Consider the following 25,925-nt stretch of genomic DNA (forward strand, 5'->3'; position numbering starts at 1 on the left):
TCCCTCTATACAACCACATCTCTCACCTTCCATTTCAATCTCTCTTCTCACTCCCTCTATACAACCACATCTCCCACCTTCCATTTAAATCTCTCTTCTCACTCCCTCTATACAACCACATCTCTCACCTTCCATTTAAATCTCTCTTCTCACTCCTTCTATACAACCACATCTCTCACCTTTCATTTCAATCTCTCTTCTCACTCCCTCTATACAACCACATCTCTCACCTTCCATTTCAATCTCTCTTCTCACTCCCTCTATACAACCACATCTCTCACCTTCCATTTAAATCTATCTTCTCACTCCCTCTATACAACCACATCTCTCACCTTCCATTTCAATCTCTCTTCTCACTCCTTCTATACAACCACATCTCTCACCTTCCATTTAAATCTCTCTTCTCACTCCCTCTATACAACCACATCTCTCACCTTCCATTTAAATCTCTCTTCTCACTCCCTCTATACAACCACATCTCTCACCTTCCATTTAAATCTCTCTTCTCACTCCCTCTATACAACCACATCTCTCACCTTCCATTTCAATCTCTCTTCTCACTCCCTCTATACAACCACATCTCTCACCTTCCATTTAAATCTCTCTTCTCACTCCCTCTATACAACCACATCTCTCACCTTCCATTTAAATCTATCTTCTCACTCCCTCTATACAACCACATCTCTCACCTTCCATTTCAATCTCTCTTCTCACTCCTTCTATACAACCACATCTCTCACCTTCCATTTAAATCTCTCTTCTCACTCCCTCTATACAACCACATCTCTCACCTTCCATTTAAATCTCTCTTCTCACTCCCTCTATACAACCACATCTCTCACCTTCCATTTAAATCTCTCTTCTCACTCCCTCTATACAACCACATCTCTCACCTTCCATTTCAATCTCTCTTCTCACTCCCTCTATACAACCACATCTCTCACCTTCCATTTAAATCTCTCTTCTCACTCCCTCTATACAACCACATCTCTCACCTTCCATTTAAATCTCTCTTCTCACTCCTTCTATACAACCACATCTCTCACCTTCCATTTCATTCTCTCTTCTCACTCCCTCTATACAACCACATCTCTCACCTTCCATTTCAATCTCTCTTCTCACTCCCTCTATACAACCACATCTCTCACCTTCCATTTAAATCTCTGTTCTCACTCCCTCTATACAACCACATCTCTCACCTTCCATTTAAATCTCTCTTCTCACTCCTTCTATACAACCACATCTCTCACCTTCCATTTAAATCTCTCTTCTCACTCCCTCTATACAACCACATCTCTCACCTTCCATTTAAATCTCTCTTCTCACTCCTTCTATACAACCACATCTCTCACCTTCCATTTCAATCTCTCTACTCACTCACTCTATACATCTCTCTATGCCATCCTTAATTTCCAGCTCTCTTCTGATAGTTACTTTATTCTCTCCTTATTTGTTTGTCAGCTTCTATCAGTCCCGGCTCTCACCCAACTCTCTGACTCAGTGGTGTTTTTGGAGAGGTTGGTTTGATTGCTGTCAACACCAGTACAGGGTAGAGGAGACGAGTGTCCTTAAGTGCTCTGAAGCAGTGCCCTCCAGTGATACTTAAGATAAGATGGATATAAACAAACACACACACAAACACATACACACACCCTGCCAAAGTTGTTTTTCACGGATGTATTTTCACCCTCACCCTCAGTACAAAATGTTGCTGCCATCTACTGCTTTAAGTAGAAAACATTTTGTCAACGAACCTTGTTCTCTCAAAGACACACAAGTATTGTCCAAATAGCTGAGAAAATTATGTAAATGAATATAAATAGTTTATTAGCAGTTTATTATATGTTTTTTGACAGCTTATTGGCGATTATCTTCTTTAGGGAAATGAAAAAAATAAGCATTCAAAAACATAACTTACAACAGTAACAATAACAGTCTGAAAAATAAACTGAGCTAGACTGGACTGGTTTGGTCTGGTAGTCATATGCTGATGTGTAATAATGTAGTCATACACTGGTTAATACTAGAGACATGCTGTGCCATCTCTAATTTGCCATCTCTGCTTTGTCCGATTGGGATGAGAATGAGAATAATAATATAAAAACGGTATATAAAATTATACAACATCTAGGTAATACATACTGTAGTTGCTTCCCTCACACCTTTTCTGTAGGTCACCAGGTGCTTCTGTGTATACAACATAATTCCATGCATACAGCACCATTTCCAAATGACTTGACTGGGATGTACATTGAAGCAATATGTACATTCCTGTATTTAGTTTTCAGTCCTTCATATTGATATACACTGAGTGTACAAAACATTAGGAACACCTGCTCTTTCCATAACATAGACTGACCAAGGGAATCCAGCTGAAAGCTATGATCCCTTATTGACGTCACCTGTTAAATCATTTCCAATCAGTGTAGATGAAGGGGAGGAGACAGGTTAAAGAAAGATTTTAAGCCTTGAGACAATTGAGACATGGATTGTGTATGTGTGCCATTCAGAGGGTGAATGTGCAAGAAAAGATTGAAGTGCCTTTGACCGGGGTATGGTAGTAGGTGCCAGACGTACCGGTGTGTCAAGAAATGCGACACTGATGGGGTTTTCACGCTCAACAGTTTCCCACATGTATCAAGAATGGTCCACCACCCAAAAGACATCCAGCCAACTTGACACAACTGAGGGAAGCATTGGAGGCAACATGGGCCAGCCCAGAATCCCTGTGGAACACTTTTGACACCTTGTAGTCCACAAATTGAGGATGTTCTGAGGGAAAAGGGTGTGCAACTCAATATTTGGAATATTAGGTTCCTAATGTTTTGTTCACTCCGTGTATACAGTATATACTTTTGGACCTCAGAACAGGCTCAATTCGTCGGGGCCTGGACTCTACAAGGTGTCGAAAGTGTCTCAAGGCTTAACAATTCTTTTTAACCTGTCTCCTCCCCTTCATCTACACTGATTAACAAGTGACATCAATAAGGGTTCATAGCTTTCACCTGGATACACCTGGTCAATCTATGTCATGGAAAGAGCAGATGTTCTTGATGTTTTCTATACTCAGTGTATATATATACATATATTTATAACTGTTTTACAGAAATTTTTTATATACAACCACCTGCAGTAAAGCCGCTCAAAATGTTCCCTACATTCCAATCATTTAGCAGATACTCTCATTGATAGCGACCCAAAGGAGCAATCAGGGACTTAATATATCTTGGTTATCGAGTATATCTCAATAGCTGAACATTTTAAAAATACATATTTTTCAAAAATATCATATTTGAGCCTCTGCCATCATAACTGGCTCACAACTGTCAGCCAATTGTTTGGCAAAACGATAACATATTGATTTAACATCGTGCCCTTTATAAATTCAGATAACTCAACGTCAGGAGAGTTGTTGATTGTTTTTACTGAAGCTCAATAGACAGGAAAAAGATGTCGATATTTGACCATTTCAGACATGACAGGAGGACTATGACACACCCACTACTCATTCATTCATCCAGCTTAATGGTTCAGTATGGTTTGGTTACCAAGGCAACTGTAAGTGGCACTTAACCCTGTGAGACCCACAGTTGCAAATATGCAATGTCTCCTAAATTGCATCCTGTACATGTCCTAAACCAAAAAATCTAGTCAAACACTACATAGTGCATCTCCTTAGACCCAGATGTATCTCTTAGTAGTATTGTTGTGTGTCAGTATGATTATTGGGGCTTCAGTAGCCTCTGAAACATGAGAAAACTGTCAACTCGTCTGAGACCATACTGGTCCCCTACACAAGCATATGTTGTAAGCCATCCATACAAGTACATGACTTTAAATATTAAATAAGAAATTGAGAAACTAACATTCTGAGCCAGAGCTAGAGGTAGTTTTGCAAGTGTTGCAAAAAGGCAACATAGGGCTTAAAGTGGCAATCTGCAGTTCAAACAACAACAAAACGGACACCCCGCCACCTTTTTTAGGTAAACAGCTTAGGGATGGGGCTGGAGACGTGGCTATGAATGCAAGGACTGACATGTTAGAGAGATTGTTTCCCTTCCAAATTCTGCAAATATGGACAACCAAACACTTTAAGAGTAACGTTGTTCCCTCTACACTTCAAAATAACAAAAATGTATATATTTTTTAAATGTCAGATTACTGACATTGACAACCAATAACTTTATTGCAAAGAAGCAAGATAGGAGGTTATCTCTCCAAGTTAAGCCAGAAAGATCAACCAAATATTACTTAAAGTTAGATGTTACATAGAAAACCCACAAAATAGTTGATGCTTTCGAAAATATACATTTTTGATAGCAAAGTACTAACATTTGGATTGGTCAAGTTGTTCAATTTGGTATTTCAGACAAAATATGACTCTATTTCAGAAAAATATACCATTACACAATATTTTCCATTACGTCAATGCTCTTGATACATTTTTTTATGTGATTTTTATGTGATTTTTATAGAATTTAACAGTTTTCTTATCACAAAATGTTCATTCCATTGAAGCCCAATATTGCGTTTTTGCTGCTTTTCCAGAACATTTTTTATAAACTTGAAATTCATGAATCAAGTATTTCTGAAAGGTAATACTTTTTCCCCTCATGTGGATCAATGCTTGGGTCTCACAGGGTAAGAGGGCACAACACTTACTACAATTGATAGTGTATTTGTTCTTACTTCCATGAAATAAACTTTTGACAATGTAAATATACAGTACCAGACAAAAATTTGGACACCGACATATTTATTTTCACTATTTTCTACATTGTAGAATAATAGTGAAGACAACAAAACTATGAAATAACACATTTGGAATCATGTAAATCATTTCTCAGGATCAGGGTCTGAATCAAGGCTGTGTCTTACTGCCCCTGCTCCTTCCTCTCCTTCCTTTCTTCTTCCTTTATCTCCTCTTTCGAAGACCTCCCCCGCATCTTCACATTGGAGCTGTGGATGCGGCCCTCCAGGCAGGCCAGGTCTACTGGAGCCACACTCTGCTCCTCGGGGTGCTGCTGTGGGAGGGAGGGGGAGGTGACTCTGCGCTCACGGACTGATGAACACACAGGGACAGGACATAGGAAGCAGGGAACAGAGAGAGAGCATAATGAATAGGTGGATAAGAGAATGAGGAGAGTTAGAGAAGCAGGTGATGTTACATAATCACTGTAGAGGAACTCCAGAGTTCACAGAGCATTTCTCTGTCAGAAGCTGTAGCTGTATGTGTGTAGGTTGTGTTGTGTAACAACAGCTGCTACTTCCCTGACCCTCAGGTAACCCTTCATTATATTACAATACTTATCCACATTGTGTGCTCTCATGCAGAATGTCAACTGTACTGTTGAAGCATATAGATCACTAGCTCTCTTTTACATTCAGCAACACTACTGGCAGGTTGCACACTAGAAATAATTCAACCAAAGGATATTGGTTGTCATTGATTTACCTGGCTAAGTAATTTTTAAAACTGAGGTTTAAGCTATAGGGCTCTATTTTAACAAACCTAAGGCAACGGTAAATCTAAGCGCAGGTGGTAGCGCTATAGGATCAGGGGTGTGTCAGAAATATTTTAGCTATTTTCACTATCACAGTTATAGTCGCATTTACTGCATTGTCGCGAAACGGCTGGGTTTTAATGAATAAACCAGTTGTGGGTTTGTAGAGGCTTGGCCCCTCACTGGCCAATCAGAATGTGCTCCATGGTGAAATATGTGGTTGCTTCAAGTTGTAAGTTTACGGTCTTTTATGTATTTCCTTGGAATCAACTCCAATGCCAATGTCAGTCCGTTATAGTTAGTTTGTTAAATGGCTTATAGAAACTAAACAACAAAATGTAGACTATCTTTGCTAAATACGTTAACTTGATTCCATTTGCAGTCCACATTGTTCTAAGTAATTACATGTCTTCAATAGTATTCACACTGATATAGGGGCTAGGCCTACTGTACATTATAGTATGGCTGAGCATGAACATACCAAATGTCAATTATTGTCAATTATTTAATTGATAAGGCCTAAAAATAATAATTTGAATCAAATTCTAAACAAAACGAAACAACAATTTGTTTCAATTGGGATATGTCACACTTACAGGCACCATCATTTCTCCCCGTGGTCATATCATATTAAAACAACGCAGACTATGGAGGGTTTAACACACATCCAAACGTTTCACAGTAGCTGGACAAATATCCAATATAAATAGAAAGCGAGAATGTCCACTCATCATTACACTGCTCTGAAATAGGCCTATGTTTTATGAACATAATCGAACCATTTTACAGATCAGATCGCATTCACACACGACACATCTCCAGAAATTGCAATGCAAGAGCGCCACGGATGTTGTCACCATAAAACCATGAAGGTGAATCATTCTAATACGTTTGATTGTAATAAAATGTAACGAAAAACAAGCAATCCGTTTTTTTATACAATGTAAAATGTAATGATATCATAAAACTGCCAGGATAAAAAAGACACACATTGCTGTTGAACCAGCCTTCACTATAGTAGCCATAAGGGAGGGCTTGGGTTTTGAACATATGAAACGGAAAACAATCAATTTTTTAAGGTTACAGATAACTTCTAAATACGAGGTTCACCGGTATTCACTGAGGTTCTCATATATCGTTTCATAATGGGCATGGACACGTAGCCTACATCCTGGAGGGGTTTTTACGCACATCCAAAACAGGACCTGCATGGCTAAAATAATGTGGGCCTGCCTACAATGCATAGATAAAAATTGAATGTCAGCTCACTGTTTTACTCCTTTCAAACTCTATATTTTAATGAAGCTTTGGTGATTACGATTTATTTTCAAGCAGTCTCAGGAGCCAACCCCTTTATTGTCAGTCTTGACTGCTTTGAGATTGCATTGGGCAGACAAAAAAAAGCCTTCATTGAGAGGAGGCGAGGCTATGCTAGGTTTTTAATCAAATAAAACGAAATGGGAAAAAACATCAGTTTTGTATGTTTCTAAATACGAAGTATACAGGCACCAAAAGCACATTAGACTACTCTTGTTCCATGTGCATATGGGCAGTGAGCGTCACGGCTGGATAGGATGCGTTTCCGCTGTCAAAATGCATGCCATAACCAACTGGGTTACCGCTAAAACCAGCTTTTGGTTGGTCCTATCAGTGCTGCCTGAAATTAGCACTTTTGATCCTGTTTTTAAGCACACCCCTCAAATATTTCCACCCCGCCCATCGGAGCGCCAGGGCTGGAAAATGCCAGTGCACCAGTTTTGACATGACGAAATTGCAAACTAACGTGCGCTTGACAATAGCGCCGCCTTAACCGCAGCCAAACATAGAGCCCATGTACTAATACCCCGGTCTCAAGACAATACAACATATGATTTCAGCACGTGGGTGATCATGGTCTCACGATGAGGGTATCGTACAGTGACACATAATATCTTTTCAACAACAACAACAGTAAAGACAACATAGGAAGTGAGGAGAAGAGGAATGTAGAGAGACAAATAAATGGAGGACTAACAGGAACGATCACCAACCGCGTATTCTCTGTCCGGCCGATGACATAGAAGCAAGGCTCGCCTAGCTTGGAGTTGGTCATACATAGAGACAGACTGGACAGCTCCACTGAGAGGGAGAGAAGAGGAATGGAGGAAGAGAAAATAATTAGAGAAAGATGTGTAGGAGTAATATGAAAAAGGGAAAGAAGACCAGAAATAAAGAGAGAGCAAAGGGAAACGTGGTGGTGAAGGTAAGATAGAAGGTGAGAGATGGAGAATCCAAAGAATGAATCACAAGGAAAGGTGAAATAATAGAAGGAAGCAAAGCCCCAAAAAGAGAAACAAGAAGTGGTGTTAGTAATTTAGAGGTTATACACCCAAGAGAGATACTATACACCCAAGAGAGATACTATACACCCAAGAGAGAAATTATACACCAAAGAGAAATATTATACACCCAAGAGAGATACTATACACCCAAGAGAGAAATTATACACCAAAGAGAAATATTATACACCCAAGCTAGATATTATACACCAAAGAGAAATATTATACACCCAAGAGAGATACTATACACCCAAGAGAGAAATTATACACCCAAGCTAGATATTATACACCAAAGAGAAATATTATACACCCAAGAGAGATACTATACACCCAAGAGAGATATTATACACCCAAGAGAGATACTATACACCCAAGAGAGAAATTATACACCCAAGCTAGATATTATACACCAAAGAGAAATATTATACACCCAAGAGAGATACTATACACCCAAGAGAGATACTATACACCCAAGAGAGATACTATACACCCAAGAGAGATACTATACACCCAAGAGAGATACTATACACCCAAGAGAGATATTATACACCCAAGAGAGATATTATACACCCAAGCTAGATAATATACACCCAAGAGAGATACTATACACCCAAGAGAGATACTATACACCCAAGAGAGATATTATACACCCAAAATAGATATTATACACCCAAGAGAGATACTATACACCAAAAAGAGATAAACAACATAAGTTGTGACAGTTTGAGGAGGATTCTCTAGTGGCTACGCTCAGTTGAATGTCATGATTCTCTCTAGTATATTGACACCTTATCCTCAGTCCTCATCCCACCTATTATTTTCTCACACCTTGTCTCTTAAAATCAAATGAAACTGAGTGACAGTTTGCGCAGTAGGAGGAGCGTCTCTGCGGTTTTACAGTGTTTCCACCCCCCTGTCCTTTTCTGTATCTTACCGTAGTCAGGGACGTATCCATTGCCTTTCTTTAGAACCAGGTATATGCGGTGTCCTCCCCTGCGTATCTGCTCTACTGCCTGGCTGTGGGTCATCCCTGTTGTGCTGTCCCCGTTGATCTCCACCAACTGGTCACTCACCTACAGTACACAGTGACAGCATAGTCAGTTGTTGTATGAAATAGTATCTCATAAAGTACGTAATATCATGTTTTGTCAACAAAACTTGATTTCCTGAGTTGAGATAACTTACAGTTTACTGTGAAATATTAGACACTCCATTCTTTAAAGAGGTACACAATACACTCACCTGTATTTTGTGGCTGCGTGAGGCAGGTCCCCCCTCCATCAGTCCCAATACATACAGACCCATGTTGTATTCACTGCCCCCTCGCAGGCTGAACCCAAACCCTGTCTGCCCGCGGTCTAGATCCACACTGTAATACCTAGAGTCATGCTATAAGAAACATTGAGGGAGAGACGGACAGAATGAGATCGAGATCTAAACTTAAAGTGGAAAATACATTTCAGTGTTGTGCAGATGTATTTGGGCTTACTCTTAAAAAGGTGTGGATCATTGACACAAACATAATGGATGGCTGCTGTCCTCACCTTGGGTCGTGACCTGTGACCTTTCCTGCTTGTGTAATTGGGGTCATAATCTGTGGTCTCTGATAGGCTGGAGGAGTCTGGGAAAGAAATAAGGGAGAGTGGTTAGCATAGATAGGTACAAGAAGTTAACGCTTCAGTACAGAGGGGAGATGCATAGTGTCTTAGTTATCCTCTGAGCATTAATGGGGAGTATGCAAGCAAGTGGATTGTGTGCATTTCGGTTTTTATTGTGTTTTTGGAAATGTGTGTGTGTGTATAACATTGTGTGTATTTCTCTATGCTCACAGGTGCTAGGACGGGGGATGATGGTGAGGCGTAGGGTGTTTCCAGCTCTGCGGAGGATGTGGGCGAGCTCCCGGTGTGGAAGGGTCACTATAGAATGCCCCTGAACCGCCTCCAACCGGTCACCGGGCCGTATCTGACCACTCCTCGCCGCAGGACTGCCCCGACGCACCGTCACGAACCGGTGAGGGAGGAGGGAGGCAGCTGAAAAGAGCGAGAGAGAGAGAGAGAGAGAGAGAGAGAGAGAGAGAGAGAGAGAGAGAGAGAGAGAGAGAGAGAGAGCGAGCGAATAACAATAACAATTTTTATTTGTGGTAAAGTTATTAACATTGTTATTATTACTAACAGTCTAGTATGTTCCTGTCTTATTGGCCCATCGTTGTTGTATGTTGACAATGGAAGTGTTTTACTTTCCATGTCAAAGTATATTGAATAGAGATGGAGAGAGAGAGAGAGAGAGAGAGAGAGAGAGAGAGAGAGAGAGAGAGAGAGAGAGAGAGAGAGAGAGAGAGAGAGAGAGAGAGAGAGAGAGAGAGAGAGAGAGAGAGAGAAAGAGAGAGAGAGAGAGAGAGAGAGAGAGAGAGAGAGAGAGAGAGAGAGAGAGAGAGAGAGAGAGAGAGAGAGAGAGAGAGAGAGAGAGAGAGAGGTATTGAAGTTCCACAGTAAAACCTTCTCTTCAACCACTAATTAGTCCTGGACCGGTACAGCGGCACAGAAGAACATGTATCTCAAACCTCAGACACCAAACCACTGGTTGAAGCACATTGCTGCAGTATATACTTGAACGTTTAACAATAAAAAAAATTAAGGTTAAACACATCTCAAGAGACTGAAACTTCCCTGTTTCTCCCCAATAATTGTATTTTCATTAGAGTTTGTTGCTAATTAGAAAACCTCTTTAAAAGTCACAGTGAATAACTAATGAGTAAGGTCATCTAAGAGAAAGAACAGAGAGAGAAGTTATAAAACATCCTGGTTTGTGGCAGAATCCCTCAAAACAAGCTGTAACTAAACCTTGGCTGTTTTTGACTGCGCTTAGTCAGTATCTACTCTCTCTTCGGTCTGCATTTCTCTTTCTCTTTCCATCTCCAAAACTAATTTGTCCTCCTTCATTCCCCCATCAATCAGTCCATCGCTCTATCCCCGACACAACAAGGACCATTTCCTGTCCTTATTGATATGACATTTTCAGATATGACATGTCTTCTAACAGTGTTTTTCAACCTTTTGTAGTACCAGTGACAAGCAAAGAATGGGTGACTCTGATATCTATAAACTCTAGAATGTAATAATTCCCTCTGTCCATCTCTCTATTCCAATACTACAGTCCTTAAAATCATTTTCTAAACTGTAAGCAAAAAATGTGCTTACATTCTGCATAATTAGCCTTCCATTAGCAAAGGACACTAACAGTTCCCTGGTCTATACTGACCTATTTAAACACACTCTCTCTTTCACGCACACTTTATTCAGTCTTTGATGTTTGTGCTTGCTTGACATTTTCCCCGACTGTGAGAAGAACACTGTCCAAACTTACCCAGCCCTCCCCCTCAACTTAGCTTACAAAACATCACTCACACTGACTCACCCTCTCTGTCATGCACAACATCAGCGACACAGAGGGCAGCTAAGGTGAAAAATGGTGTGTGTGAGTATGTTTTGTGTGTGTGTGCTTCTCTGACAAACTGTTAGATCCAAAAAATATGTCAAACATAATTTTTCATCTTAAAAACATTACCCGGGTCATACCATCACTCTCCCAGCCAGATGCAGAGAAACTCATCCACGCCTTCCTCTTCTCTCGGATCGACTACGGCAATGTTCTGTTTGGGGACCTCCCAGCCAAATCAGTACAGAGGCTCCAACTAATCCAGAACAGTGCTGCCAGGGTTCTGACCAGGACCAAGAATTCGGACCATATCACACCGATCCTGGCCCAACTCCACTGGCTACCAGTCAACTACAGGATCGACATTGTCATGTTTGTATTTAAAGCCTTGAATGGACTGAGCCACACCTACATCAGCGACCTCATCTCAATCAGCGAGCCACCTTGCACTCTCCACCTGCCACTCACCACTGCTTCAAGTCCCCAAGACACGTCTCCGAACTATGGGGGACCGAGCCTTCTGCTGCCTTGCCCCTCCCCTAGGGAATACTCTCCCTGACCATCTGAGAGCCGCTCCACCCCTCTGAACTTTTACCTGCCTTGATTCTAAATGTGTTATTTTTATTGTATGTATATATTTTTTTATTCTTCGGTAGAGCTTTCAAATAACTCTGTAATGAAAAGCGCTATACAAATTACATTTATTATTATTATTACTACTGGTCCTCTTACCACTACTATTACCACTTGTAGGATTACATCCACAACTACAGTACAACTGTTAACTGCTTACAGTACACCTCAGGCCATGAATGACTCAAACTCCAATGGTGCTCAAGGAAACAGGATGAGAAACATATTGCAGATGTTGAACTAATTGAGAATGTTAATTTCAATTAAACTAAATTCTCATACACACACACATGCACGCAAATACACACGTACGCTCAAACGCAGACATACTCATACAGTGGCATAACTCACACAAAGCATCAAACTTAGACAGATAGCATTCAACCAGAAACCAGAAAGTCACAACATAATTACGTTTGGAGTCCTTGACAGTTTTCAAAGCAGACTGCAGTCTTTCCAACATGGCTCTTTGAATTACATATGTATCGCAAAAAATCCTGAATTCCAAAAGAACAGCTTGGAGATGCTTACATCTAAATGAATGGGGGTCAGACCAATAAAAACACAATGAACTAAAACATGTCCCTGCTGTTGCTCTGGTTCAGTGTAACGTCTCACTAAAGCAATTCAGAGAGAGAGAGATTGAGAGCGAGAGAGGCGTGAGAGAGAAGGGGGAGGGAGTTTTAATCTTTAGAGAAACCAGACTGAATCCTTTCACTGCAGAGAAAAGGGAGGGAGAGTGTGGTATATTGAAACGGATAGATTATGGAATAGAGAGAGAGAGAGCGAGGCAGGGAGACGGAGACTATAGTTATTGAGATAAGACAGAGGTGAAATGCGGGTGAGAGAGGATAATGGAGAGAGAGACATTCTTTGTGCTGTTGAGACAAGACAGCATTAATGTATGTTAGCTTTGCCCATAAAGCAAATTGAACTGCATTAGAATTGGTCAGAGAGGCAAATACAAAGAGAGGGGAAACTGCTGGGCAAACACTGGTTGAATCAAAGTTGTTTCCACAACATGTAAATTAAATTCCTTTGAACCAATGTGGAATATACATTGAATGGACATCTGTGCCCAGTGGGATGGAATGGTTGGTATACTGTAGCTAACCTGGTATTTAATTAATGCCCTCTAGCTAATAGTTTATCAGGTGGGATGTTTTCCCCTTCACAGTCGTAATGAGAACACAAACTGGCTTCATTGTGCTGTTACGGGCGTAGGATCTTAATTTGATCACTTATGTTGCTGCAGATGAGTTCAATGATTTACATAAATTCACTGAAAACCCACACTAACACACAATTGTATTAACAGTATTGCACTTTTCACGTAGACTACTTTTGGCCAGCTAAGAGCCTAAGCACCGATCAAGCAACCTGATGAACTAAACATTCAAATCCTGTTGCTGCAAGATTATTTTTCTGTGACAATATAGGTCAAATTAAGATCCTACATCTGTAACGTGACAGAGTAGCAGAAGTGCAGTATACTGTAATGTTACAGCAGGATTAGGATTGTATTGGTGTAAAGCAGCATGTTATCATCAAAAGGTTATTCTGTTGGAGGCAAATGGAGCTGACAGGCTGATGTAGATAAGAGCACTGACACATATAAAACCTGTGTGGCTTAGCTCCTAATAGCCCTGTGGCATGGGGCTTCATGCTGGATAATCTCACTATTGATTCCATTGATTGTCACGAGGGCTAGCGTATGTAGTACACACGCAAATCCCACACACATACATATTCATCAAATGCACTTGAACACATGGGCACCACCACACAAAATATTACACCCTATAACAGCAATATAACACTTCAACACACACACACACACACACACACACACGCGCGCGCGCGCGCACACACACACACGCGCGCACACACACACACACACACACACACACACACACACACACACACACACACACACACACACACACACACACATACACACACACACATACACACACACTAGGAAGGAAGCAGCGTAACAAGATCCCAGCTTTAGCATAATGGGGAAGGGAAAGAGAAATGGGGTAAATGCAGTGCAATAAATGCTGTCATTGGACTGTTTTTGTGTTTTATGACTCCATATTATCTGGAGCGCTGGCTGAAACACTAAAAAGATAATGAGCAGTGCGCAGGCTGACATCATCATGGGGCTAGTGGGGGGGGGGGGGGGGGGGGGGGCTGTCTTTAAGTGACAGAGACCTATGACTCATCATCATAACTCAGTGACTGTTATGCAGCCATAATTAGTTATTCATCAAACTACAGAACAGTATGTCCAGTTAGGAAGCCTTTCTATTCATGCGAAAGACCAACTTTTCACTGGGTGATGACTGCCGTTGACATTTGTTGGGGACAAGATAAGGGTTTGGTCTAAAAAGTTATGGTTCCTATTTTCTGCAGAAACTGCAATACAATACCTCACCGACTTTCAAGCGAGGGAAAACTGAAACTCAATCCAATCAATAAGAAGATGCATATTTGCCAATGTAAAATGACATGTGTTCTGCTACAAATTAATTAGTTCTCACCTTTCCCCTTCTCTACATCCTGTGAAGCGATGACAAATCCGAACCCCTCTCCTGGCTTCCTCCTCAGCTCCACATCGAATCCCCGGGGTACACGATTCCGTCCCCCTCCCTCTTGCCCTGGTCCTGGGACCACCACCCCCCTGTCCCCCTCATCCTCTATGCCCGCGTTCAGCCAGTCTTTGGGCTCCATGGTGAGGGTGACTGGGACTGACTCCAGGAAACTGGTGCTCTGGACCAGAGTTGAGCGCACCATGGCTGGGGGAGGGGGAGGAGGGGTGGAGGTGGGTTGGGGTGGGAAGAGGACAACTGCAGGGGGCGATGGGTTCTTGTCTGAGGCCACAGGTGAAGGAGGGGAGCGAAGGAGTGGTGAGGGGACTTTCCGCATAGAGTTGGGGGAGATGAAAGAATGATGGGAACCTGAAGAAGGGGAATAACATCACTAAAGACAAAGGAATTGTTGAGAGATTGTTTTTAGGTTTTATTCATTACTGAGAAACAATGTAATGAATGCAGTAAATAAAATCTCCCAAAAACAAGTTTGCAGTAAAGTAGCTAATGTTCTTACCTCCTCTGTGAACCAATAGGATAACTTCTCTTTGTTTGGTGTATTCCTGGAGAACTCGTTGTATCTGGAGGGAAAGGTATCAATTTAGTATATTTCTGATTTAACTTGACCTAATCTTTTGTATTCTCCATCTCTTTCATATCTTCTTTCTCTCCATGTTTCCCTCCTCAGTACCTGTGCAAAGCTGAGACTCTGGACGTCTACTCCGTTGATCTTCATGATGGCATCCCCTGGCTGTAGGGAGGAGCACTGCCTCCTATCCCAGACCCTCTTGACCAGGGCCAGCCTGCCCCCCTGTCCCCCGGCCGTCACACTGAAGCCCATATCTCCTCTTCCCTCACATTGAGCCAGGGCTACAGGCACCAGCTCCCCTCCACCTCCAACCCCACGTCCTCCGACCCCACCTCCTCCGACCCCACCTCCGCTGCACAGGCTCATCAACCCCGGAGACGAGATGCTGCTGTGACTGCCACTGCCACTGGTGTTGCCATGGAAGCCCATTTGTGGGCTGTCGGGGGTGGGAGGGGGTCTCAGCAGGGAAGCCTGGGGCCTGATGAGGCGGGAGTATACCCCTCCGCCTGGGGAGGATGAAAGGCGGGGTCTCCCTGACTGGGGCATGGGCAGTCTGGACACAGGGAGTGTGGAGGAGGTGGACAGGTCGCTCTCTGACAGGTCACTCTTAGAGGTTCTGTAGCGCAGGGGCTGAGGGGGGGTAGAGAGGGAGTTATTGTTGTGGTTACGGATCATGGATGCCCTGCAGAGAAAGAAAAGAGACAGAAAGATAGTCAGTGTTCTCCAAAAAGGGGGAGGCTTGCAAGCCGAAGAACACCATCCCAGCTGTGAAGCACGGGGGTAGCAGCATCATGTTGTGGGGGTGCATTGCTGCAGGAGGGACTGGTGTATTTCACAAAATAGATGGCATCATGAGGTATGAAAATTATGTGGATATATCGAAGCAACATCTCAAGGCATCAGTCAGGAAGTTAAAGCTTGGTCGCAAATGGGTCTTCCAAATGGACAATGACCCCAAGCATACTTCCACAGTTGTGGCAAAATGGCTTAAGGACAACAAAGTCAAGGTATTGGAGTGGCCATCACAAAGCCTTGACCTCAATCCCATAGAACATTTAAGGTTAGAACTGAAAAAACGTTTGCGAACAAGGAGGCCTACAAACCTGACTCAGTTACACCAGCTCTGTCAGGAGGAATGGACCAAAATTCACCCAACTTATTGTAGGAAGCTTGTGGAAGGCTACCCGAAATGTTTGACCCAAGTTAAACAATTTAAAGGCAATGCTACCAAATACTAATTAAGTGTATGTAAACTTCTGACCCACTGGGGAATGTGATGAAAGAAATAAAAGCTGAAATAAATCATTCTTTCTACTATTATTCTGACATTTCATATTCTTAAAATAAAGGACGCCATTGAGATTGACCTAAAACATGGAATTTTTACTAGGATTAAATGTCAGGAATTGTGAAAAACTTGGCTAAGGTGTATGTAAACTTCCGACTTCAACTGTATCTGTAAATTACATTGTGTGTGGGTGTGCGTGTGTGTGTGTCACCTGTGTGAGCCGATGGCTGAGACCACCTCACTGTCACTCTGGGAGTTATCCGGGGCCTGCAGGTGGGCGAGACCCCTCAGGGATCGGGGTGGGCGGACCGGGGGGGTGGTGACAGTGATGCTGCCACTGGAACGTCTATAAGATGGTGGTGTAGGGGAGGTGGAGTCAGATAGGTGACGCCTGGATCGTCTGTAGGAGGGTGGCTCGGCGGAGTGAGCGGGGTGCACACTAGACCGTCTGTATGAGGGTGAATCAAAGGCAGTGGAGTCAGAGAGATGTCCACTGGATATTCTATAAAAGGGTGGTGAAGGGGCCGTGGAGTGAGCGAGGTTTCCACTGCAGTGTCTGTACGAGGGTGGCAGTCGGGTAGCTGTGGAGGTGGCATTCCCATTGGCATCCAGTCCTGGCCCCACTCCTGGACCCATATAACCCACGTCATGGTGGTGAGAAAGGACACCATTGAGATTATGATACTGGGTCTGGGTTGTGGCTGTGGATGGGCGGGGGAGGAGCTGGTGTAATGGCTGGGGCTGGGTGGTGGTAGGTGGGAGGAGGGGGTCACAGACATCAGTTGACCCAGGATGGGGCTGCTTGAGGCAGCCATCTGGGTTGTAGAGCATGGGGTAGCCCCTCCGGAGGACCACGTCCACACTGTGGCCCACAGGCACTGCCTTCAGCATCTCCACCACCTCTTTATGAGACGTTCCCAGAACACAGACGTCGTTGATGTACACCAGGATATCCGCTGTGGGGACCGAGAGGATGGGTTGAAAGGGTTCTGGTTCAGTTATCCCACAGCATTAGTATACCTTTAAAACCTACATATAGAACATCACATCATCTATTTGCAAATTGTTTGAGGGACATTGTAGTTCTAGTTCATAAATGCTATGCTATTTTTGTGTGGGTATGTGTGAAATGTAATCTTACCAACTAATCCCTCTGTATCCCAACCTTCTAAAATGCTCAACTCTGGGTGCTTGTGACAGGTGTCAGTCTGTATTAGTGGGTGTTTAGTGTGTGTTAGTGTGCACATACAGTATGCACATGTGTTGCTAGATGTGATGATAGCTAGATTATGGCATGCATGCCATTAGGATTAGGGATTGATTGAGATCTACTCTCTGTGAGAGATCACAGAAAAATCCCACCACTATAATCCAGCTCCAGTGAGAGAGAGAGAGAGAGAGAGAGAGAGAGAGAGAGAGAGAGAGAGAGAGAGAGAGAGAGAGAGAGAGAGAGAGAGAGAGAGAGAGAGAGAGAGAGAGAGAGAGAGAGAGAGAGAGAGAGAGACTTATCTGGTAGTTGTGAGCACGTGCTACAGTATAATACCAACTATAGTCACATGCTTTTTACAGTATAACAATACTAAATATAGGGTTTACATTCTAGTGAGTATCATAACAACAACAATAATGTGATTCTGTGGGCTGACATCTCTGAGCAAAGTTACAGAGATGGAATATTCTCAAACTGCCTAAACAAGCCACATTTGAACCAGGTTAAAAAACCCCGACCAAGGTCAAGTACAGTGAGGAGAGAGAGTTTACAGGAGTCCATTTTCACAGTCTGCAACTATTCAACAGTGTGTAGCTAATAGCTTTTAAAAATGTTTTGCCTATTAAACATCCGGCTTTAACGCTCAATAATCCACAGTTCAATCTGTTGCAAACATAAAGCCAAGACTAATTTCTGTTTAATTGACAATTACATTTACGAGGAATCCGGCTTTAACGCTCAATATTGTAATGTCAACATTGGCAAAATGTAACATATTCCTAGGAAGGAATATCAAAGACTTACAAGTGTAAAACTTTTCAAAAATGATAAAAATCTCTCTGTATATTGTCCCCTCCCTCCCTCCTACCTGTGTTGAGAGTTCCAGGTCCCCCTGGCGTGACGCTGTAGACCTGGAGGAACTCCCTGGCTCTGCTGCCCCCCACGATGTTGAAACCAAAACCCCCGGGACCTTTAGAGAGGCATATGTGGATAGAGAAACCCCTCAGCTCCCCTGGCTGGTCTGTGAACCCTGGTACTGAGAAAATGAGATGGAGGGATGGAAAGAGAGTGGGAAAAGATACAGGAAGGACTGAAAAGTGCAAAGAAGCACAGAGAGAGATGCTTACAACAGAGAGGGAGAGCGACAAAGAGGTTTTGTGCAATTGGAAGGTAACGAGGAAATAAAGATCACCATGAAGAGGTTGAGAGAAAGACAGAGAGACCGAGAGAGAGGTTGCACCCTGAATGTGTGTGAATGAGTGAACTGTTTAGAATGTGCCGTTCAGTGCTGAGTTAAGAGACGCACAACACTGACAACTGAAAACTCATGGCCAGATGGCACTTAGTGCAAAACGTTTAGAAATAAATAGACATGCAGGCAAAGGTTTTTTTCCTCACTGTCATAATGGCCACAGAGAAGATTCAAACCCCTTGAAAAGGAAATAAACTCTCTGCCTGATCTGTATCACCTCCTGCTGGTTAAAACAGTGAACTGCAACCCACTAAGATTTTGACCAGCTTTACCCATGATATTCTGGCAGATGAGGCTCTAATTGCTATAATCAGCTATATTGGTCAAACATTGTTGTATTAGTTTTTTAAATCTGTGAATCACATGACACAATTATGATCGAAGGTTGTCAGTGTCATGCCCAACACATGACCTCTGTCATCCACCGCAGAACTGACCTGTGCCAGTGGTTCCTCCTAGCTTGCCGTTATGGGGTTAGGGATTAATCACTACACAGTATCTCAATTCTACTAAAAGCTCATTTATTTGAATTTGAATCTATTAACAGGCTCACTGTGCCTACGGTCCTATAGTTCCCGTCTTATTAACGTACAGTGCATCATTAGGCAGCCCAATGGTTAAACGCTCCAGCACTGTTTCCATAATTATAGAGTGGGAGAGAGCTCACATTCATTCTTGTCGAGCGTCGTTTCTCTGCTGCTCTGAGCACGAGGATGCTGCCAGCTGGTAGTCTTGGAGTAATGGCTAAAAGAGAGTGACAGACAGGCCACCTCAAAGTCACCAATCAACCACCACCATGGTGATGCTATATAACCATATTTACAAGTCAACACCTTTAAGATATAGAGGAACCTAATCCTGGACCAGAAACAACCTAAAACATACAAGAGAGCAGTCTATCCACATAGAACAGAATAGAATAGTCACTTTCTTTTTTTTTTCTTTTCTGTAAAGTGTGGTGTGACCTTGTTAAATGCACTTTGAATAAATTGTGATTTGATTCACTCACTCTATGTAGAAAGGCTCTCCTGAGTTGCTGAAGGCCTCCTTCCAGTTTTTAGACATCACTGCTGGCACCCTGGCACTGGTGCTGCCATGACCATTCTCCATGGCGCTGCCATACCCTCTTGACCAGCAGGGGGACAGGGAGACGGGATGGGATTTGCTGATACCCGCTGATCCACCTGAAACGTCAATGAAGACGACATGCAAAACACTGAAAACGAGTGTTATGACACGTTATTAAAGTTGTTCTCAGCTTACACTCAGTGAAAATAGAACCCTTGAATATTCTCTGGAATCATGGATATTGTCTACACTGAACTTAGTTTACAGCTAGCTTTAAATCCACATTTCCAAATCCAGACCCATTGAGTCTGGTGTAAAAAAAAAGAAGCAAAAAAGCAAGGCATGCATTCCATACATTACAGTACAGCACAGGGTCTATGTAAACAGCTTTTGCTCAACCCTCCTGTCCTTTAGAATGTACTAAGCGTGGGAGGATGTGGCCTGCTGCATACTCAGAGCTGCAGTCAGAGCCAGCCCAGCCAACACTCCGTTCAGCACCACATAGCCAGGCGATAGATGATTCAGCAGCACAGGTCAGGACCATAGACAACTCCCTGTTCCCTGCCTGCCACACAGCCTGCCTTTGGTCAGCTTGACCCTCCTCTGGAGCAAGTCCAGCGATCGATGTGGCCACAGCCCCGCATAGAGCCAGGAGCATACTAATCATGCTAATTGATTAATTTGGCCATCAAAGACTCTGAGGTACAGAAGGACAATGCAGTCTTTACAGTCTTTACAGTAGCTGTAGGCCACCATACCTGGCACACATTTTGAAAACTTAAAATCACAAAAATGTTTCAAATTAAAATAATTTACTACAACTACTGTTACTACTACTACGTACACTATGCTTACTATGACTGCTACTACTAATACGTATTAACACTATATATGACTGTAGTAAATTGGTCACCCATATAGTCTTACGGGGGAGCAGCCTGACTTTGGTAAACCTGCCTGACAGGCCAGAGACCTCCTCGCTGTTCTCCTCTTCCTCTGCTGCTTTCTCCAGGTTGCTAAGCGACTTGCTGCGTGTCCGGAAGTTCCGAAGCAGGTTGCGGTGTTCCTGGTAGGTGATGGGAGGGCTCTCTGGACCGATGTGTACTGGCCGTGGGGTGCCGTAGTAGTTCCCTGAGAGAGAGCAGGAGGAGGAGGTGTAAGAGAAAGTGAGTGAATAAGCCACAACGTTATTGTTAGAATCATATTTGTACTGTTGGTCCTTGGTGCGAAGAAAGAATGGGAAAAAGAGAAAGAAAAAATATGATTGCGAAAAGGGTAAGAGGTAAAGTAATTCAGCGTAGAGATGGAGATCCCAAACACACATCTGAAAAGGCTTTCATTATACGAAATATAGAAAATACAGTCAATCCTAAATATTATGATGGAAGTGTTCCAGTGCAGTGCATACATCACATAGATTACCATCCACCCTTAGGATCAGTAAAGTCTACTCTATTTTCTCCTTCAATTCTATCCTTCTGTTGTGGTAGCTATAATACAAATCAAATTACTTAAATGTATTCCTCCAGCTCATGCAGTCAGATCAGAATAAGGAGATAAGGAGAAACATTAGATTGCTGTTGTACTCGGGGGGTGTCTTTATAATCAGAGAAAGCAGTCCAACTCTAACCCTCCTAGGGTGAAGAGACTGAGACCCGTTCAAGACCTGGTGTCATTTAACTACATGGAAATAATAAGGCTACCTCTGAGAAAATGTTTCTATCTACCATGCATGAGAGCACCAGCAGTTCCGGACGACTGTGTGATATCTCTCTCCTGAGTAAGACCTTTACCTTTAAACAGGTTAACATTCACAAGGCCGCGTGGCCAGACGGATTACCAGGACACGTACTAAGAGCATGCACTGACCAGCTCGCGGGTGTCTTCACTGACATTTTCAATCTCTCCCTGACCCAGTCTGTAATATGTGCATGTTTCAAGCAGAACACCATAGTCCCTGTGCCCAAGAATTCCAAGGTAACCTGTCTAAATTACTATTGCCCCGCAGCACTCACATCGGTGCCATGAAATGTTTTGAAACACCATCATCCCAGTCACCCTGGACTCACTCCAATTCACAAACCGCTCTAACAGATCTACGGATGACGCAATCTCTATTGGACTCCACACTACCCTCTCCCACCTGGACAAGATGAACATCTACAGTATGTGATAATGCTGTTCATTGACAACAAGCTCATCACTAAGCTCAGGACCCTGGGACTGAACACCTCCCTCTGCAACTGGATCCTGGACTTCCTGACAGGCTTCCTCCAGGTAGTGAGGGTAAGCAACAACATACCAACACGGGGGCCCCTCGGGGATGCGTGCTTAGTCTCCTCCTGCACTCCCTGTTCACCCACGACCGCGTGGCCGCACACGACTCCGACACCATCATTAAGTTTGCTGACGACAAGGCAGTGGTAGGCCTGATCACCGATGACGAGGAGACTGCCTATAGAGAGGATGTCAGTGACCTGACAGTGTGGTGGTAGGACAACAACCTCTCCCTCAACGTGGGCAAAACAAAGGAACTGATCGTGGACTACAGGAAATGGAGGGCCAAGCACGCCCCCATCCACATCGACGAGTTTGAGTTTGAGTGTATTTTTATTTTTACAGGGACAGTGCACATAAATCAACGTTTCAGTAAAAGTGCCGGTTTTAGCCAGCCGGCTAATTTTCAACCGCAGTCCCTGGGCAGGTTATTAAAAACAATTACAATAACAATACAGACAATCAATGAGCAGTGAGGCTGTAGTGGAGCCGGTCTAGAGCTTCAAGATCCTTGGTGTCCACATCACTAAAGAATTAACATGATCCACACACACCATCACAGTCATGAGGCTGAAAAGGAGGCTGGAAAGATTTGGCATGGGCCCACAGATCCTCAAACAGTTGTACAGCTGCAGCATTGAGAGCATGTTGATTGGCTGCATCACCGCTTGGTATGGCAACTCTTGGCATCCGACCGCAAGGCGCTACAGAGGGTAGGGCGTACGACCCAGTACATCACCGGGCCCTAGCTCCCTGCCATCCAGGACCTCTATACCAGATGGGGTCAGAGGAAGGCCCTAAAAATTGTCAAAGACTCCAGCCCCCAAGTCATAGACTGTTCTCTCTGCTACCGCACGGCAAGCGGTACCGATGCACCAAGACTGGAACCAACAGGACCCTAAACAGCTTCCACCTCCAAGCCATAAGACTACTAAATAGTTAACCAAATAGCTACCCGGACTATCTAGATTGATCCTTTTTGCACTAACTCGTTTGACTCATCAAATACACCGCTGCTACTGTTTATCATCTATCCTGTTGCCTAGTCACTTTACCCCTACCTATATGTACATAAACTCAGCAAAAAAAGAAACATCCTCTCACTGTCAACTGCGTTTATTTTCAGCAAACTTAACATGTGTAAATATTTGTATGAACATAACAAGATTCAACAACTGAGACATGAACTGAACAAGTTCCACAGACATGTGACGAACAGAAATTGAATAATGTGTCCCTGAACAAAGGGGGGATCAAAATCAAAAGTAACAGTCAGTATCTGGTGTGGCCACCAGCTGCATTAAGTACTGCAGTGCATCTCCTCCTCATGGACTGTACCAGATTTTCCAGTTCTTGCTGTGAGATGTTACCCCACTCTTCCACCAAGGCACCTGCAAGTTCCCGAACATTTCTGGGGGGAATGGCCCTAGCCCTCTTCCTCCGAACCAACAGGTCCCAGACGTGCTCAATGAGATTGAGATCCGGGCTCTTTGCTGGCCATGGCAGAACACTGACATTCGTGTCTTGCAGGAAATCACGCACAGAATGAGCAGTATGGCTGGTGGCATTGGTCATGCTGGAGGGTCATGTCAGGATGAGCCTGCAGGAAGGGTACCACATGAGAGAGGAGGATGTCTTCCCTGTAACGAACAGCGGTGAGATTGCCTGCAATGACAACAAGCTCAGTCCGATGATGCTGTGACACACAGACCCAGACCATGACGGACCCTCCACCTCCAAATTGATCCCGCTCCAGAGTACAGGCCTCAGGGTGTAACGCTTTTTCCTTCGACGATAAACGCGAATCCGACCATCACCCCTGGTGAGACAAAACCGCAACCTGTCAGTGAAGAGCACTTTTTGCCAGTCCTGTCTGGTCCAGCGACGATGGGTTTGTGCCCATAGGCGACATTGTTGCCGGTGATGTCTGGTGAGGAATTGCCTTACAACAGGCCTACAAGCCCTCAGTCCAGCCTATTGCGGACAGTCTGAGCACTGATGGAGGGATTGTGTGTTCCTGGTGTAACTCTGGCAGTTGTTGTTACCATCCTGTACCTATCTCGCAGGTGTGATGTTCGGAAGTACCGATCCTGTGCAGGTGTTGTTACACGTGGGCTGCCACTGCGAGGACGATCAGCTGTCCGTCCTGTCTCCCTGTAGCGCTGTCTTAGGCATCTCACAGTACGGACATTGCAATTTATTACCCTGGCCACATCTGCAGTCCTCATGCCTCCTTGAAGGCACATTCACGCAGATGAGCAGGGACCCTGGGCATATTTATTTTGGTGTTTTCCAGAGTAAGTAGAAAGGCCTCTTTAGTGTTCTAAGTTTTTATAACTGTGACCTTAATTGCCTACCGTATGTAAGCTGTTATTGTCTTAACGACCGTTCCACAGGTGCATTTTCATTCATTGTTTATGGTTCATTGAACAAGCATGGGAAACAGTGTTTAAACCCTTTACAATGAAGATCTGTAAAGTTATTTTGATTTTTACGAAATATCTTTGAAAGACAGGGTCCTGAAAAAGGGACGTTTCTTTTTTTGCTGAGTTTATCTACCTCAATTACCTCGTACCCCTGAACATCGACTTGGTACTGGTACCCTGTGTATATAGCCATGTTATCGTTACTCATTGTATACTTATTCCTTGTGTTATTCTTTTTCTATTTTTTTCTCTACATTGTTGTGAAGGGCCCGTAAGTACAATTTCACTGTTAGTCTACACTTGTTGTTTACGAAGCATGTGATGAATAACATTTAATTTGATTTGTATGAGTGACATTCACCAGCCATGAGACTGCCTGGTAAGTGAGGCTGTGTGTATTGGTTTGTGGGTTGTGGGTTAGTACTCTAACCCTATACTGTATATAAACTATCATCATTATCTATCTGCAATATACAGTATACAACTTATAGTGCATTGATCACGAAAGAATGTATGTGAAATGACAATGCATTTGAGGCCAGAGAGAGATGACTGAGTGAATGAATACCAACCTGGGCCTCTTCTCTGCTCACCTTTGAATTTGCCGCTCTCCAGCAGCGCTGCTGACTCCTCCAGAGAGAAGAACTCTTCTATGGAGACAAAGTTGTAGTCCACCCCAGATATCTCCCCATCACGGGGCAGTCTGGTCGTGCCTGGAGAGGGGAGGATGACAACAGACAAACAGAGTGTTACACATCCCAGTCTGTCTCCACAGTTCACTGTTACAACCTAATACATTAATATACTCCTAATGAAATTAAACAAAGTATTGAAACTGATACTGTATATAGCATTTGCAACTAGGATATGTAGACTCCAGCATTTCATATTCTTTTATAAAGATGAAAGGGAGGTAGGTTCATTATTAAATGAATGCTTATTTGTGAGTTGCATGTTACTTGTCAGCATGAGTGCAATTTGCTTGTAAACCTTTCTAATCTGTCCGAAATGATTCCTTTCCAAACACAGTGGCGTGTATTCATGGATGCCAAGCGAAACCAGGCTTCCCCAAAAGATTGACCAATACATTAAAAAAATATATATACTGTATAATTTATGTGTCATCTCACTATGTTGTAGAATTTTCCTTCATTTCACAAGAGGCTGAATGTACAGTATCTCACTGGAGAAAGCATCCGAGCGAGCAAAACAATGCCCCTCTGTCTCTGTGTGTAACCCATCTATCTGATGCTGTCTAGTCAAAAATAGTATAATATTGTTGCTGCCCATAGCATTGAATGCAAGGGAAGCTAGCGAGCATTTGGCCTCCC

General features: G+C 43.3%; 1 protein-coding gene across 1 annotated transcript in view; it reads right to left on the minus strand.

The window, feature by feature from the left end:
* Positions 1-1,801: 1,801 nt before the first annotated feature.
* The window catches only part of LOC139556862 (membrane-associated guanylate kinase, WW and PDZ domain-containing protein 3-like), a 39,675-nt gene continuing 15,551 nt past the window's right edge, over positions 1,802-25,925 (minus strand). The window contains exons 3-17 of the mRNA XM_071370966.1: positions 25,188-25,307; positions 20,849-21,022; positions 19,833-20,007; positions 19,491-19,567; positions 18,440-18,607; positions 16,573-17,317; positions 15,176-15,755; positions 15,002-15,065; positions 14,437-14,853; positions 12,305-12,490; positions 9,652-9,852; positions 9,367-9,443; positions 9,065-9,211; positions 8,757-8,895; positions 1,802-5,062 (exon numbers count right to left, since the gene is read on the minus strand). Of these exons, the coding sequence (XP_071227067.1) occupies positions 4,875-5,062; positions 8,757-8,895; positions 9,065-9,211; positions 9,367-9,443; positions 9,652-9,852; positions 12,305-12,490; positions 14,437-14,853; positions 15,002-15,065; positions 15,176-15,755; positions 16,573-17,317; positions 18,440-18,607; positions 19,491-19,567; positions 19,833-20,007; positions 20,849-21,022; positions 25,188-25,307 (3,458 nt within the window). The 3' untranslated portion in view covers positions 1,802-4,874. The remainder of the gene's footprint in view (positions 5,063-8,756; positions 8,896-9,064; positions 9,212-9,366; positions 9,444-9,651; positions 9,853-12,304; positions 12,491-14,436; positions 14,854-15,001; positions 15,066-15,175; positions 15,756-16,572; positions 17,318-18,439; positions 18,608-19,490; positions 19,568-19,832; positions 20,008-20,848; positions 21,023-25,187; positions 25,308-25,925) is intronic.

This window comes from Salvelinus alpinus, chromosome 28 (assembly GCF_045679555.1).
Source record: "Salvelinus alpinus chromosome 28, SLU_Salpinus.1, whole genome shotgun sequence".
Classification (NCBI taxonomy): domain Eukaryota; kingdom Metazoa; phylum Chordata; class Actinopteri; order Salmoniformes; family Salmonidae; genus Salvelinus; species Salvelinus alpinus.